The sequence below is a fragment of the Zeugodacus cucurbitae genome, chromosome 2, assembly GCF_028554725.1.
Source record: "Zeugodacus cucurbitae isolate PBARC_wt_2022May chromosome 2, idZeuCucr1.2, whole genome shotgun sequence".
Taxonomy (NCBI): Eukaryota; Metazoa; Arthropoda; class Insecta; order Diptera; family Tephritidae; genus Zeugodacus; species Zeugodacus cucurbitae.
Genome location: NC_071667.1, coordinates 2,844,003 through 2,858,459, shown reverse-complemented (window position 1 = coordinate 2,858,459; position 14,457 = coordinate 2,844,003). Strand labels below are relative to the sequence as shown.

The window sequence follows — 14,457 nt, the reverse complement described above, 5'->3', positions numbered from 1 at the left end:
TGATAAAACTATGTACTGTGGATAGAACCGATTATGACAGATTTACAGTTGCCTTTTTCTGTTTTCATTTGCGCCTGTGACGTCACACAAATCAGAGACGCGCGAGCAAAACAATCATATAAAACAGTGTAAATTCAAAATTATTAGTGATTTTCTAAAATGAAGATTGTAGTGCCGACTGTAGTAAAGATTAATGATTTAAACCTATTCAGATTTTTTAGTAAATAAAATAACAAGTATGTATACATATAATACAATTTTATACATTTATTTGATCGATAAAAATTAAAACCCACTATCCAAACAATATTTTAAGCTATAAAAAAGCACCTTCGATTAATTTTATTTTAATGATATTGTATTATTAATATTTGTATGGCTTTACCCAACCTCCAAATTTTCTCTCCAATTCCTTGGCGACATATAGACATAATCTGTCATTCATTTCTGAAGCTACAATTTGGATGCCCATAGGCATTCCTTTCGAATCCAAACCCATGGGTACTTGAGTTACCGGTACATTTAAAACGTTGAATATACTAAAATAACTAAAATCCATGAATTTAATTAAAGGATAATAATGGAATGGAGCTGTTCGTGGTGAACTATGGAAAAATAATACACCATTATCCCTAAGTAGTTCATTGAGTGCTTCTTTGCACTTTTTTGTTGCCTCTCGAATTTTATGTTCTTTTTCGGGGGGTAGCAAAGCATCAATTAAGGAATAAATTGCAGCCAATGTGAATTCACTTCGTCCAAATAGTTTTTTGAATAATTCGAAAAACGGATTTAGTGTCTCTCCATTACCCAGTAATTTGTTGAAGTTTGCTGGCTCTTGTGTCATCCAGTATCTCCACATTTTTCCTGTCATATCAAGATGCGGTAATGTAGATAATTTTACATCCGAGCCTGATACATTTTTAAAATGTTCACAAACATTTATCATGAGCTTTTGTTCGTCTTTTCCAATAGGGTTGCATTGTATCATGCTATTACTTGGAATATAAAAATATTGTATGGTCTTTAAATTTACCGATGATTCTAATTGTAGTTCCTTACACATTTTTGGCCCAGTCAGTACTTTCATTAATTGAATTAAGTCGTCAGCATACCGAGCCATTGGTCCAGCGGCAACCATTGTATTTACTTCATTACCACTACGGAATGTACATCCCCGTGTATTGATTACACCTTTGGTGGGTTTATGACCGAATATTCCACAATTGAATGCTGGTATACGAATACTTCCGCCAATATCTGTGCCCAAGCCAAATGCGGTACAACAAGCACTAATTAACGCTGCTTCTCCACCCGAAGAGCCTCCAACAGAGCGCCTATAATCATATGGATTCTTAGTTTGACCGATCAACATATTACGTGTCTCAATCCATTTATTAACTTCGGGTACATTTGATGTCGCTAAAAAGATAGCCCCAGCTTCCTTCATTAATCGCACACACTCAGCATCCTTTGAACCACGTTTATTTCGCCGTGATATCAACCCCAGTGTATGTAGCTTGCCATCTACCTCAGTGCTGTCTTTTGTAGTAAATGGTACTCCAAGAAATGGTTTTCTTTTTAGCTCCTCTTCGGAAATGTCTCCATTTTTAAAACGTTCATCGATCAATTTGGCTTCATCAAGAGCTTCTATGAAGGGACCGTCAACAACAGCATTTAAATCACGATTTACAACAAGTAAACGGTCATAATAGGCCTTTACCAATTCGTAAGATTTCAATTTTCCTTCTCGAATACGACCAGCAAGCTTCACTGCGCTAGTTGAAAGTAGTTCTTCTATTTCTTTATTTGGTGGTGCTGGCACATGTCGTTTAACTCCCAAAATCCATCCAAGTATAAATTCCAAAACTCCGTCTAAAATAATATGCAAAAATTGTAGAAGTGTAGACAGTGTAGATGTATTTGGATCACACATTGCAGATTAAATACGAAATTTCAAGAAAGCTAGTTGAGTTTTTAACGAATCACAGGCTAATTAAAATATCAGTTAATCCTTTGCGAAATGCAATAGTTTATATATGTATGAATAAATAAAGCAAGGCAGGTGAAAAACTGTGTGTAAAAGTACGTTGGCACTTTCTATGTGAATCTTCATTCAAGGTAATTTACTGGTTTCACAATGCTGAAGACGTATAAATGATAATATTGTGATAATGATAATTTAAAATGCATTAATGAACAGTGTTGTCAGTTGCCTTAAATAATCCGATTTTTAACTATTTTGTTAAAACTAATTTGTACAAACTGCTCTATTAAAATTCAAAAAATTAGTTTGTATTTATAAATAATCTTCACTAATTGTTTAATTATTCAAAATTTCAAATTACACATGTATTTCTTTATATAACATATTTGTTTTAAAAAGCAACACTTTTCAATTCGCCGCAGGTTTTTGCGAGTTGTTATCGTTGCTGTGCAATTTCGCTTACACCTGGTTTGCTTTCATGCTGTTACTATTGTTTCTATCGCGAAATGGAAAACCGGAATTCATTGTTAGCACAATTTACTGTCATTGAATTTGCATATGAAACAAATAGCTGAATGTGTAAAATACAAACAAGTTAAGCAAACAATTCGGACTTAAAGTAAATTTATAGTACCTATAAAGATATATTTAAATATTTATCTAAAATGCAATCAAGAGTTATATGGATATTTCTATTGGGTGGTATTTGTTATATGTGCAAGAGAGTGCTTTCTTGTTAAGTTAAAAGCCTTATATCATAGTTAGAAGTATCTGATTTGTGCTTAAAATTTTGAGATATTGAGAGCGAAAACAACTAAATAGTTTTATAGGAAAGGTTCCTTCATTTTCGGTATATACATATGTAGGTACGTATTTATAAATATATATATTTTTATAATGCAACATACGTATATACACGTATGTACGAACATAAACAATATAAACAACTCATTACAGTGGTATGATTCCAGTACATATATTACATATTTGCTCTACTAATAGAACTGTTCAGTTTATTCACTTTACTGTCTACTTGGAGTCAGCAATGAAATTTATGTATTAAACGCAATAAAAATAAAGGTTGTAGCGAACGTTATATACAATATTCCTTACTACGGAAAAGATAAAAGCTATTGCATAAGCATCGGTGAAAAATCATTAATTATATTCCCAAAAAATGTCATACTATTTATGTGGAAATTAAACATATATAAATAAGTAGTTTAACGATACACCAAATATTTTCTATAATTATATCTTATATATTTAATATATTATCTATACATATCTAATTGGGTATGTATGTATATAAAATGAAACGTTTTGCACGAACGTTTGGAGATCAGTGTATATAGGCATACTATTTAATTTAGCACCCGATTCAAATGTAAATTATTGTAATTAGAACTAGTTACCTTTTTATGTATTTAGATTGTACTCAACTTTTTTTTACAACCTTTGCTTTTAAATTAATTAATTTTAATGAACCAATTTAAAACACATAAGTTCAGTAAGTTGTGTGGATTTATTTTATATACGTCCTTGAATACATACATACATATGTATATATTTTCAACATGAATATATATGTAAAATAAATTTCGGTTTGTTGGTAAAATCTTGAACTTTTACTCATATAATTTAAAAATTAGTATGTGCATAAATTTTTGTTTGTATATTTTTCCCAATATTTATGCCATCGTACTTTATAAAATCTTAACTTAATGGGGAATACATTCAAATATTGCGACCCGAATAAATTGTTAGAAACATTACAAAAGATCAGTTCTCACTTTAGAATAACCCACATATTAATAGAAATGAAGAATAAAAAACATTTTTAATGATTACCAAAGACTTAATTTAAGTTTTACAGATCAGTAGAAATATCCTACCTTCAATATACAGAAACTTTTTTATTATTTGTAAGAAGTTAAGTTATTAAATAGGAAATATTAATGTTAAACACATTTTTTGGAAATAAAAAATAAAAGAATATATTTTTTATCGATTTTAGATATATGTATAGTATATGCAGGAACTGGTGAATATTCAATAGATCATTTAATTGGAAATTATAACTAGTCAAAACCAAATGAAGGCGGAAATATCACTACCATCTCGAGATCCCCTAACTTCTAGGGCACCATCTAATGTCTCTACTTACATGGATGATTTTGAGAACATAATCGCCAACGGTAAAGAACCGGTGATGACCAAGGAGTATAAACCTCAAGTGGCTAATGAATTCGAGCGCTATTTGAATCCTCAAACATTGAAACGGCATGTGTTTCGCAGCGAGAAAGTACGTAAAATTATCGAGCATTATGCTCAAGTAAATAATTGTCCAGTGAAACATATTGAAAAGCAAGTGAAAGAGATAATCGATGAAATTGGCTTAGAGCGTAACTTAGCGATAATACGATGGTGTGGTATGGCCATTACAGCTATTGCAAAACGTACCCTGTCAGGAATTTACGTTAACGCCAAAAGTATTCGGAGAGTTCGGGAGCAGTTGGGACGAACGCCAGTTTGCTATTTGCCTAGTCATAGGAGCTACATGGATTTTGTATTAATGTCATACATTTGTTTCTATTATGATATTGAAATACCTGGTATAGCGGCAGGAATGGGTGAGTGGAGATGTTGTTGTTGATTAGTCACATGTACAAATTCTGTATATTGTTTGCTTGATTCTGAGGTTTAAATCACTCTGATTTAGATTTTCACGCAATGTTCGGCATGGGGACGATGTTACGAAAAACCGGTGCATTCTTTATGCGACGTTCTTTCTCAAAAGATGAGCTTTACTGGGATATTTTTCGCGAATATATGTATGCATTGATTTCCGTCTATCACATCGGCGTTGAATTTTTTATAGAGGGAACGCGCAGTCGCAACTTCAAGGCACTTGTTCCCAAAGTAGGTTTGCTATCAATGGCATTATTGCCCTACTTTACGGGCGAAGTAGCGGATGTTACTATTGTGCCAGTTAGCATATCCTACGAGCGCTTACTAGAAGAGCAATTGTTTGTTTACGAATTGCTTGGCGTGCCAAAACCCAAAGAAACGACAAAGGGATTTTTTAAAGCTCTAAAAATTATCGACGAACGCTTTGGAAAAATGTACTTAGATTTCGGTACTCCAATATCTGTGCGCGAATTCTTTGGACACACGGGAGCAGATAGAATGCAGCGTGCTACTGTAGGGGCGCATCTGCAAAAACTGGATAGACGCGAGTTAGATTTGATCAAAAAACTTGGTAATGAGGTAAGTATATTTTTTAATTGTGTTATTGTTGCAACATATCTATTTACATTGTATGAACAACACAGGTAATTTACCAGCAACAGCGAGGCATCGTTATAAGTACATTTAATCTATTGTGTTTATATTATGCGAGCCAATTGTATGATGAACGCTCGGTTAACATTGACGAATTAGCTTTTGGCATTGCTGAGCTAAAGTGTATTTTCGAAGAGTTGGGTGCTCATGTGGCTACGAATACGCATCGCCTTAAAATTGAAATAATGGAAACCGTAGAAATACATTCGAATATTGTGCATTTTCAAAATGCTCAATTGCAATTTACAGAAGTCGCTGCTGCGCAGCTCGCACAGGAGATCGATACTCAAAGACTGAAGGCTCATTCGCTATTGCCACAGATCATGGCAGTAGCTGTGCCCACACTGGCACTGCAGCTGTACATAAATCCATGTCTGTTTTGGCTTGCGCGACCGGCATATCTAATATTGGCAGCACTGCAGTTGCAGGCGGACCAACAAAGGGGCAGGAACGATGGAAACACAGAGTTGTTTACCACGTATTCCGCTGTGGTAGAAAATTTGTTACAACGGGTGACTCTGCTTGATGATATTTTCAAGCACGAATTTATAATTGAGTCAAATCGAGATATTGAGGTGAGAATGACTGCAATAATAAAGTTTATATGTTAATATTATAATTTTTAAAATGTTACAGGAGTTCGAAAGGAATCTGCAGTTACTTTCCAAACATGGCATGCTAAAAATATCTCCACATAACGGTCAAATATCATTTAACGAAAATGAATCTATGAAAGTATTACTTTCTTCATTGGCACCTTTTCTCTGCGTTTACTACCAATTAGCAGTGACCGTCAATGAGGTAAAAACATTAAACTTCAAATTACTTCAAGTATTCAATTATTTAATAAAACATTTTATGTTCTTTAAACAGTTTCCGCTAGCCACTAGCTCTTCGCAGTCCAATAACAAATCTGAATCATTCAGCTCAAAAGATGTTCTAATACACATGCAAAAGCGTATAGAAAAGCTAATGCAACAACAACATGTCACCAATGTGCATCCTTACTGTTTAGCGCTAGATAATTTGAACATTGCGTTGAACTCGTTCCATCAAGCTGGCTATATACAAAAGGAGAAAGAGAGTGGATTAATGAAACATGCTCCTGGTAAACCATTACGAACACTGGAAACTGAATTATTACACTATTGTCAGTTGTTGCCATTCAAGCAATACTACAGAGTAGCAAGTGCCCAAGTGAACTCTATGCCATCTAAATTATAACTATTAAAACAACGTAGCAAAAGTCAACTACTTTCTCACGCCCGAAATTGTCACGTGGCTATTGTGTTTTTCATATTAGTGTTTATTTTGCCCACACTACGTTTAGTCATTGGCTTTTTCATTGAGTGATTTATATAGGTCTTGTACACCCTTGTTTGTTTAATTATCTCCTGGTTGCCACAGATATTTACATATGATACGAAGAATAGGTAGAGGTAGAAAAGGAGAAGCTATAACCACAACATAACTGAACGGCCAGCCATAACCGGATAATACAGTAGCTCATATATTATGTTCTTCGTGGAATTATAAAATCATAATTGTCTCAGTAATTTAAAGACATTTTCTTACATTTATATATAACACAATATGCAATTTGTTATATATAAATGCGAAAAAGGGTACCTTCATTAAATTTTTAATTTCTCTTAACATTAGCCTGTTTAAAATTTAATTACGCACAGAAAAATATATTTGTACATCATAGCTAAAGTTTGCAAACATTCCAAATTTTCCAGAGAAGTTGTATTATGGACACAAAAGCACAAATCTCTACACATGTGTAATATCCATTCATTCTTGGATATACATATGTATCGATATATATATATATAAATCGTATAAGTTAAGTAAATGTTATCTTAAAATGCACACAACTTTTATACCTTTGCGAAAACATTTTCTATATGCCTACTTTCTATTCAATCATATCTCATATATCGCATATTGTTTTTTTAATGGTTGTTAATTGTTCAAATGGTATTAAAGCGTATAGTTGCTAACAATATACAATAATAATTTTAAATAAATGTTTTTCCTAGGTTTATTTTAGATATTTTCTAGTAAAGTTGATGCATTTAACCATGTAATCCTGAAAACTGTGATGGTTCTCTACTCTACGATATAACGGTCCGTTTGGTCTTTGGTATTTAAGTATTTTGTTCATAATTGTTTGGTTACATATATGTATAATCGCACTTCGAACTCACCTTAAATAGTTTACAAATATGTGTGTGTTTATTTGTATACATATACTGACATATATAAATAGAAATGAAACACACTTTATTGCTATAATATTAACTGGTTCAATTACAAATAAAAAACGCATATTTCGAATTGTTTATCACAATCAATTTATTGGTTTCATTAAATTGCTACGGTTATGGATGGTTTGCTGATAAAAACTCCTTTTTAAATTGCTGCATTTTCAATTCGTCTATAACCACAGTTATTAGCAAGTGTTCGGCACTGGCTTCATCGGCCCTTACATTTGTTACTGCTGTGTTTTTGTACAACCACGCCACCTCTGGTCCACCATTTCGCACACGCATTGTTATTGTGCGACGTCCCGTCACAGTAAGTATTTGCCGTTCAATTTCCAATGTCAACTCTTTGAGGCCTGTGCGCTCAGTCGCCGATACATAAAATATATCTTTGCGCGGCTGTGGCTGTTCATGTGAAGATATCAAATCAATTTTGTTGCCGACGTCTATAACAGGCGGTATTTCATGAGTGCCGGCAATGTTATTTTTAAGTGATTGCAATGTGGATACCACATGTTCGCGCTGCGCTTCTTTACATCTGTGCGATTGGTCCTGAACGTGCAAAATTATATCCTGTTTGGAGTGAGAAATTGTTGTTCACTTCGTTATTATTGTTAGAGTCGATGATCATTTATCTGAAGGATACTAACCGCCAGCATAGCATCTTCTAGGGTTGCCACAAAGCACTCCATTAAACCAGTGGGTAGATCGGATAAAAAACCCACCGTATCCATATATATAACCTCGAGATTGCATGGCAAAAAACCACCGTGTGCTGTCACATCAAGTGTAGCAAATAGCTGATTACGTGGTTGCATGTTCTGCTCCTGTGTAAGAGCCTTAATTAATGAAGTTTTTCCGGCATTTGTGTACCCAACTACAGCAATCACGGGGTAGTTTTTTTGTTTTCGTTTATTACGTAGTAGTCTCCTGCAAAAGGACGCATATGAATTTGAATTTAATATTAAAAAAATGGAGTTAAAAACCTGTGATCCCTTATCCGTTCTAATTCCTGTCTCAACTTACGTTCTCGGGATTTTAATATATCCCGCTGAGCATCACTATACAAATAACCCTGTTTACGTGCTAGCGTTGGATTTGCATCTTTCGCTTGTGCCCAAAGATATGGAATCTCAGCCATGGCTACTTGAAGACGTGCTTCTGCACTAATCGCATGTAAACGCAATATTTGTATGACAACGGTGTAACGATCTAACACCGGCAGTTTGAATGTTTCTTCTAGAAAATGTTTTTGCGCAAATGATAAAGTGCTTTTGCTGATAAATATGCACGTTAAAGTCTCTTTAGCGTTGTGTTCATTGAGAAGTTTTTTAAGTTCTTCTATTTTGCCACTGCCAAAAAGCGCCTTTCGATTGAGAGTTTCGAGTGGTATCTTAATTGCATGACCAACGCGCCAGTTAGGCAAAGAAGTAATCAGTTTCTTCGCCTCCTCCAATTGATCAAGAGGAGTACTCAAAGTGTTTCGCTCACTTCCCCATTTGACGTATGGCTGTATAACGAACACATTTTGAGTTGAAGATGTAGGGGAAATGTTCATCACATTGCTGACCAATTCTTCATATACACTATAATATATACAATTGTAAATAAAATGAAGCATATTTTTTATAATAAGAAAAAATTAAGTCTAAAACTAAAGTGTGTATACGTAGGTGCTATTAAACAAAAATATATAGAAATTAAGTGTTCCAAACATATGTGTGTTGCATGACTTACCGATCATTCAAGTTGACAGAATCTTCAGGATACACTTCTTCTCCAAAATCTTTGGGCATGGAAGTTTTGGTTTCGTTGGCATCTCTAGAAAATTGTTCATAGGCACTTTTTCTGTTACGAATACCTTTCACACCTTTGTGTTGCACATACTTTAAGCGAATTGATAAAGCATGGCCTTTAAAGTCACGCAATATTCTTTGCTCTCCAATGAAATTTATCGAGGCAATTCTATTAAATATAAATGCTGTAGTATTTCTAATGGTTGCAAAACTTTTAACCCACATTCTTATATTTTTATAACTATATATATATATTTATTTTTTATTTAAATTATATTGGTTTAATAACTGTCCTCTTTCAACACCGAATGCATATCTTCGGCCGCCATCCAAGCCGCTTGGCAAGCTTTAGTGCGCGTTGTAGTGGTTGTATAGGATACACTAGCTGCCACTAAAGCCGAACTAAGCACGCTGTATTGAATAGGGTAGCGTATTTTTGTTCGTACAAGTTTTTGTGTAAAATAACAACCGGAAAAAGCTAAATAAATAATTATTATTTATTTAAAAATTATGTAATGAAATCATCGCAATGAAATTAAACTTACTCAAGCAAAAGGAAGCTAGTCCTGAGAAAAGTGCTCTAGTCATGCAATTGAGGTATGCGTCGAAACCAGGATGTTTATCACGTTGCTGATCCTTTAAACGTTTTATGTCATTCATGCTCTTAAATGAATATTGTATACTTTTCGAAACTTACAAACTTAAGTTGTATTTTGTATAAGAAATATTTACATATGAATGTGACAACCGGTGGTGCAAAATATTGAAAAACAGCTGATCCGCGAATTAGTTGTCAATTTTTGTTTTTACACCCAGTGATGTTATATCAATTGATAAGTTTAGGGTAATCCTTTACAAAAGATGATAAGTACGCGAAATTGATTTAACAGATCGCAGTAATCGGAAATCATTTTTTGTAACATATTGTTTAAATATTTTGGAATTAAACTATAATTCGTTTCAAAATCTTTTCCTGTAGTATGTAATCATATCTGAAGAATAGTTATAACATGATTTCACCGTCATTTATGTTTTAAATATTGCAACGGTTAAAGGTCTTATTTGGATATTAACCGATTGTATTCGATGACAGTTCAAAATTGAGTAACTTAACCATTCTATAGCTGATATACATATATACATATATACTTTCCAAACATCTAAAATATTCGAGACAAACCATTACAATATAGTAACCATCACTTTATTTAGATATCTACAAATTTATAACTAATTTCACATTTTATTTTAACTATCACAAACAAAAGTTATTCCAGGGATAGATTTGTGCGTTTTTGTGTTCTTGTATTAATCACATATTCCACAGCCACAGATAAGAAGTAGATGACGCTTGCACCGATGTAATAAAATGCGTAGACAGTGTACTGTCCCCGTGTGTCCAAAGACAGACCAGAGTTTGAAACAACAATTATTGTTAGTAGCGTTTGAAATGTTAACGCTATAAAGGTATTTACACCGAAAACTAATCCGAAACTGTCTTCTTCGAGGTAACGTGCCACTTCAGCGCTGAAAAGATTTATTTGAAAATAATCGTACATAGTATGTATGTATGTACATATGTAGATATTTCGAACATACCTCGCCACAGTTATACTAAAGGCATAAAAAGCTCCATAAAGTATATAGCCAACGTAAGAAATGTAAATATTCTTCGTCCAACAACAAAGTAGTATAGCTGCGCCCTCCATTGCCGCAAATGTGGACAATACTAGTAAACTTTGAAGTGGCTTTAATCTTCCAGCATGTATGTACCCAGCCGCCAAGGCCATTATAGCTGCTAATGCCGTTAATACAGCATCTACTGCACCATTCCATGCAATTTCCATATTAGGTTCAATTTCAATCCATAACACTTGCATATATGTAATTATTTGTAAATAACCACACAAACTTACAGCATACCAAATACTCCATTGAATTACTTTCAAATTGCTGTAAGCATTATAGAAATGCGACCAGAGCAACTTAAAAGGTGCTACCGGAATTACACTTTCTCTACTCTGGCTGTTGATTGATTTTGCATCCTGCAACTCTGTAGATGATGAGTTAATAGCTGACGTCGATTTCATATTATCAACATATTTTTCCCGATGGAAATATAAACTTTTATCCACTTTTGGTAAAGTGAAAGCCCACAATGTAGCAAAAATTTGCGCTATAAAATACATAGGTCGATTACAAGTTTCAATCATCGTTTGGCATTATCATGACATACTTACTGCTTAATGTTATGTAATTCAAGGATTTGTAATTCATTAGCTTTAAATTGATGAGTAACTGTGAGGAAAAGCCTGCCACTAGTTTACCCAGGAACATGGCCGCGCGCGTATGAGCAGTGACTTTGGGATAGTACTGCTTGTCCACTTTAGCGTAAATATATGTGTAATAAGCCACTTCGGAGGCCATGTAAAGACCGTAAAAAAATTCAAGTATTTGCAAAGCTGTTAAAGTGGTCGACCAGAGCAACATAGATGACACTATTGTGCCACAAGCACCCATTAAAATAATCAAGGGTTTGTACCTGTAATATGTATCACGCGTAAGTGACATGAATACAAAGTAATTGAAATACTAAATATAATAAAATGCATGCATAAGTACATATGTAATCAGTATGTATAGAAAAATGTGTCGTCATAAATGAATAAAAGTATACAGTAAAGCAATTTATTAAGTAAATAGTAATCTAATAAAATAAACCTAATTGCATATATCATTTTGAAAATATTTTTTAAGATTTAGTTTGAATTCAAATGATATTTTAAATACCATTCAATATATGGCGAAATGTTTCTATAAATTTCATGAGATAAATCTCTGCGAATTAATCATTTTGTGATTTTTGTCAAACACTAGATAACTTAGTTATTTACTATGTTTGTGTGTATGTATTTATTTATAAACACCTACATACATACACACATATACATATATGTACACGGACTAAATAATAATTGGAAAAATATAACCATAAATTAAATTTAATTTCACTGATAATACCATCTTATATACGTTTATCACCAAATTTTAAAACATAAAATAAAAATCTAAATGATAATATAACATTAAACGCGTAGCCACGTAGTTGAATAAACTTTTGTATACACAATTTCGCTTGTTAAATTATCAATTACCAAAAATCTATTCATAGATTTAAACCAAACAGTACATCAATTGCAATGATGAAAGTAAACCATTAATAAGTCATTGGCAGCATATTCATACTACATAATAAAAACATTTTCAACTTACCGCAGAAAGTCAGTAACAAGAAATATTAGTACAAGGGTGGCCAGATAAGAATACGTCGCCACAGGATATACTTTCCTACTGACCTGCATATAGAATTTAAAAATATTGTAATGGCGTTAATTGCGAATTATAAGACCGTTGAGTAAATACCTCATCCTGAGTTATATTTTGCCGGCTGCTCAGCAAATATTCCGTTACGTATGGCTCTGAAGGACGAATTTCGCGTGCAAACCCGCATATGCATAATAAGCATGAGATTCTGAACCATTCTTTCATAATGACTTGTAGTGAATTTGAGTTAATAAGAAGATCGACGCCTTTCACGTATTTTATTCATATAACTGTGTAGCGAGCGACAGCGTGTACCGGTTGATTCTTTCAGCCAAAGCGTATGCAGCTGTTCGTCAACCATTTACGTCAATAGTCGAGTACGAAATGTCACACTTACAACGAATCCGTTCGTATAAATAAAAAAAATATATTACCTTTTACAGAAGTTTTGATATGAATTTTCATATATACATACATATGTACATATGTATGCAAGTTCCTATATTTTGTAATTTATCAACTTAAAGACGACAATCGTCTTAAGTTAACAATTAGACGATACTTCATGTACACGCTATTGTCACTACAAGATGATGATTGAGATGTGTTAATGCATATAACAAGTGCATACCTCTTACTTAACCCGTTACTTCTATTTATACGCTAAATGTGTATTCATTCATACCTTTTTATTGTTATTAGAACAACTATTTACATCTAAATACGTGCAAATGTGCACATACATAGTATGTAGATGTCTTTATTATAAGAATACTTGTCACTCGATAACTTCTTGAAGTTAAGTGTTGACTGATAGCTTAAAATGCAGTCCCCAGCTTCAGGCAATTGTCGCTATAATTTTGGTAGGTGGAATTGTTTATAGAGACAATCTAAAGTAACAATTTAACTCAATCCACAAACTTACATATATTTTCGAGTGTATTTCTCTTCGCCAAAATTTATTAGATAACCAGTGCGAACGTTGCGGCGTTTGTGAATCATACATACATGTGTATCTTTCTCTTTTCTGAATTTTATGTTCATAAAACATGCTCTCTTAGAGACATTGAAACACGAAAACGCTCTCATCCGATTCTACTGTTTGCTCGCTTGACCAAGTGTTTATTCGTATTCGTTATTGGTACTCACCTTTTGTAGAAATTGCTCTTCTGCTGTATTTTGGCGAATTTTATTCAGGTGTAAGCAATGTTGCATACGCTAGAAATTTCAATGAATAGATAGATAAAGTGCTTAAACAACTTTTGTCTACTTACTAAAGAGTTTATCATTTATATTATTCCCATATATGTTCATACCACAAATGATATGAGCACCAATTATTTACATATTTACATATGTATGCACAAATGGTTTCGAATACTTACCAATCTATCATACATATGTACATACGTAAATGCATTTCTATATACACGTGCAAATATCATATCACGTATGTAAGTACCCATCTTCCGATTTTCGAAATTACCCTCCAAAATCGAAATATTTGGATTTGAAGTTCGAAAAATGCTTTTTTAAAATAATAATTATTAATCACAGGATATAGTTAATAAAAAAATCAAAAATTTGAATATATTCTCCATTTTTCTCTCAATGTAACGTTGTGTAAAAAATTTTGTCTCCAGCGTATATAAAAGATGGCATGATGTTATATCTTCGAAAAAAATTTATATCGATTTTGTCGTTTAGTTGACCTTGGCTGTAGACACTTAAAAAAAAT

General features: G+C 33.2%; 5 protein-coding genes across 9 annotated transcripts; 1 reads left to right on the top strand and 4 right to left on the bottom strand.

Annotated features, from left to right (window-relative positions):
• Positions 1 to 100: 100 nt before the first annotated feature.
• Positions 101 to 7,689, top strand: LOC105221633 (dihydroxyacetone phosphate acyltransferase). Of its 5 annotated transcripts, none has more exons than XM_011198752.3 (6): positions 101 to 236; positions 4,002 to 4,617; positions 4,707 to 5,254; positions 5,320 to 5,904; positions 5,966 to 6,130; positions 6,203 to 7,689. In XM_011198752.3, exons 2-6 carry the CDS (start codon positions 4,080 to 4,082, stop codon positions 6,551 to 6,553), a joined length of 2,187 nt encoding a protein of 728 aa, XP_011197054.2. In that variant the 5' UTR covers positions 101 to 236; positions 4,002 to 4,079; the 3' UTR covers positions 6,554 to 7,689. The 5 variants fall into 5 exon arrangements, with proteins under 5 accessions (XP_011197054.2, XP_011197055.2, XP_011197053.2 ...); XM_011198753.3 differs by lacking the exon at positions 101 to 236 and adding an exon at positions 2,426 to 2,578; XM_011198751.3 differs by lacking the exon at positions 101 to 236 and adding an exon at positions 2,450 to 2,603.
• LOC105221634 (fatty-acid amide hydrolase 2) lies at positions 244 to 2,149 on the bottom strand. The gene has a single exon (XM_054225931.1). It carries the CDS (start codon positions 1,931 to 1,933, stop codon positions 365 to 367), a length of 1,569 nt encoding a protein of 522 aa, XP_054081906.1. The 5' UTR covers positions 1,934 to 2,149; the 3' UTR covers positions 244 to 364.
• Positions 7,666 to 9,620, bottom strand: LOC105221636 (putative GTP-binding protein 6). Its single transcript, XM_011198756.3, has 4 exons — positions 9,337 to 9,620; positions 8,586 to 9,185; positions 8,250 to 8,529; positions 7,666 to 8,172 (listed from the first exon to the last, which is right to left on the bottom strand). Exons 1-4 carry the CDS (start codon positions 9,618 to 9,620, stop codon positions 7,717 to 7,719), a joined length of 1,620 nt encoding a protein of 539 aa, XP_011197058.2. The 3' UTR covers positions 7,666 to 7,716.
• LOC105221637 (transmembrane protein 141) lies at positions 9,595 to 10,173 on the bottom strand. Its single transcript, XM_011198757.3, has 2 exons — positions 9,941 to 10,173; positions 9,595 to 9,873 (listed from the first exon to the last, which is right to left on the bottom strand). Exons 1-2 carry the CDS (start codon positions 10,053 to 10,055, stop codon positions 9,677 to 9,679), a joined length of 312 nt encoding a protein of 103 aa, XP_011197059.1. The 5' UTR covers positions 10,056 to 10,173; the 3' UTR covers positions 9,595 to 9,676.
• A 404-nt stretch (positions 10,174 to 10,577) lies between these two features.
• LOC105221638 (thiamine transporter 1) lies at positions 10,578 to 13,547 on the bottom strand. The gene is made up of 6 exons (XM_011198760.3): positions 13,405 to 13,547; positions 12,819 to 13,111; positions 12,669 to 12,751; positions 11,636 to 11,937; positions 10,995 to 11,571; positions 10,578 to 10,922 (listed from the first exon to the last, which is right to left on the bottom strand). Exons 2-6 carry the CDS (start codon positions 12,942 to 12,944, stop codon positions 10,664 to 10,666), a joined length of 1,347 nt encoding a protein of 448 aa, XP_011197062.2. The 5' UTR covers positions 12,945 to 13,111; positions 13,405 to 13,547; the 3' UTR covers positions 10,578 to 10,663.
• Positions 13,548 to 14,457: the final 910 nt, after the last annotated feature.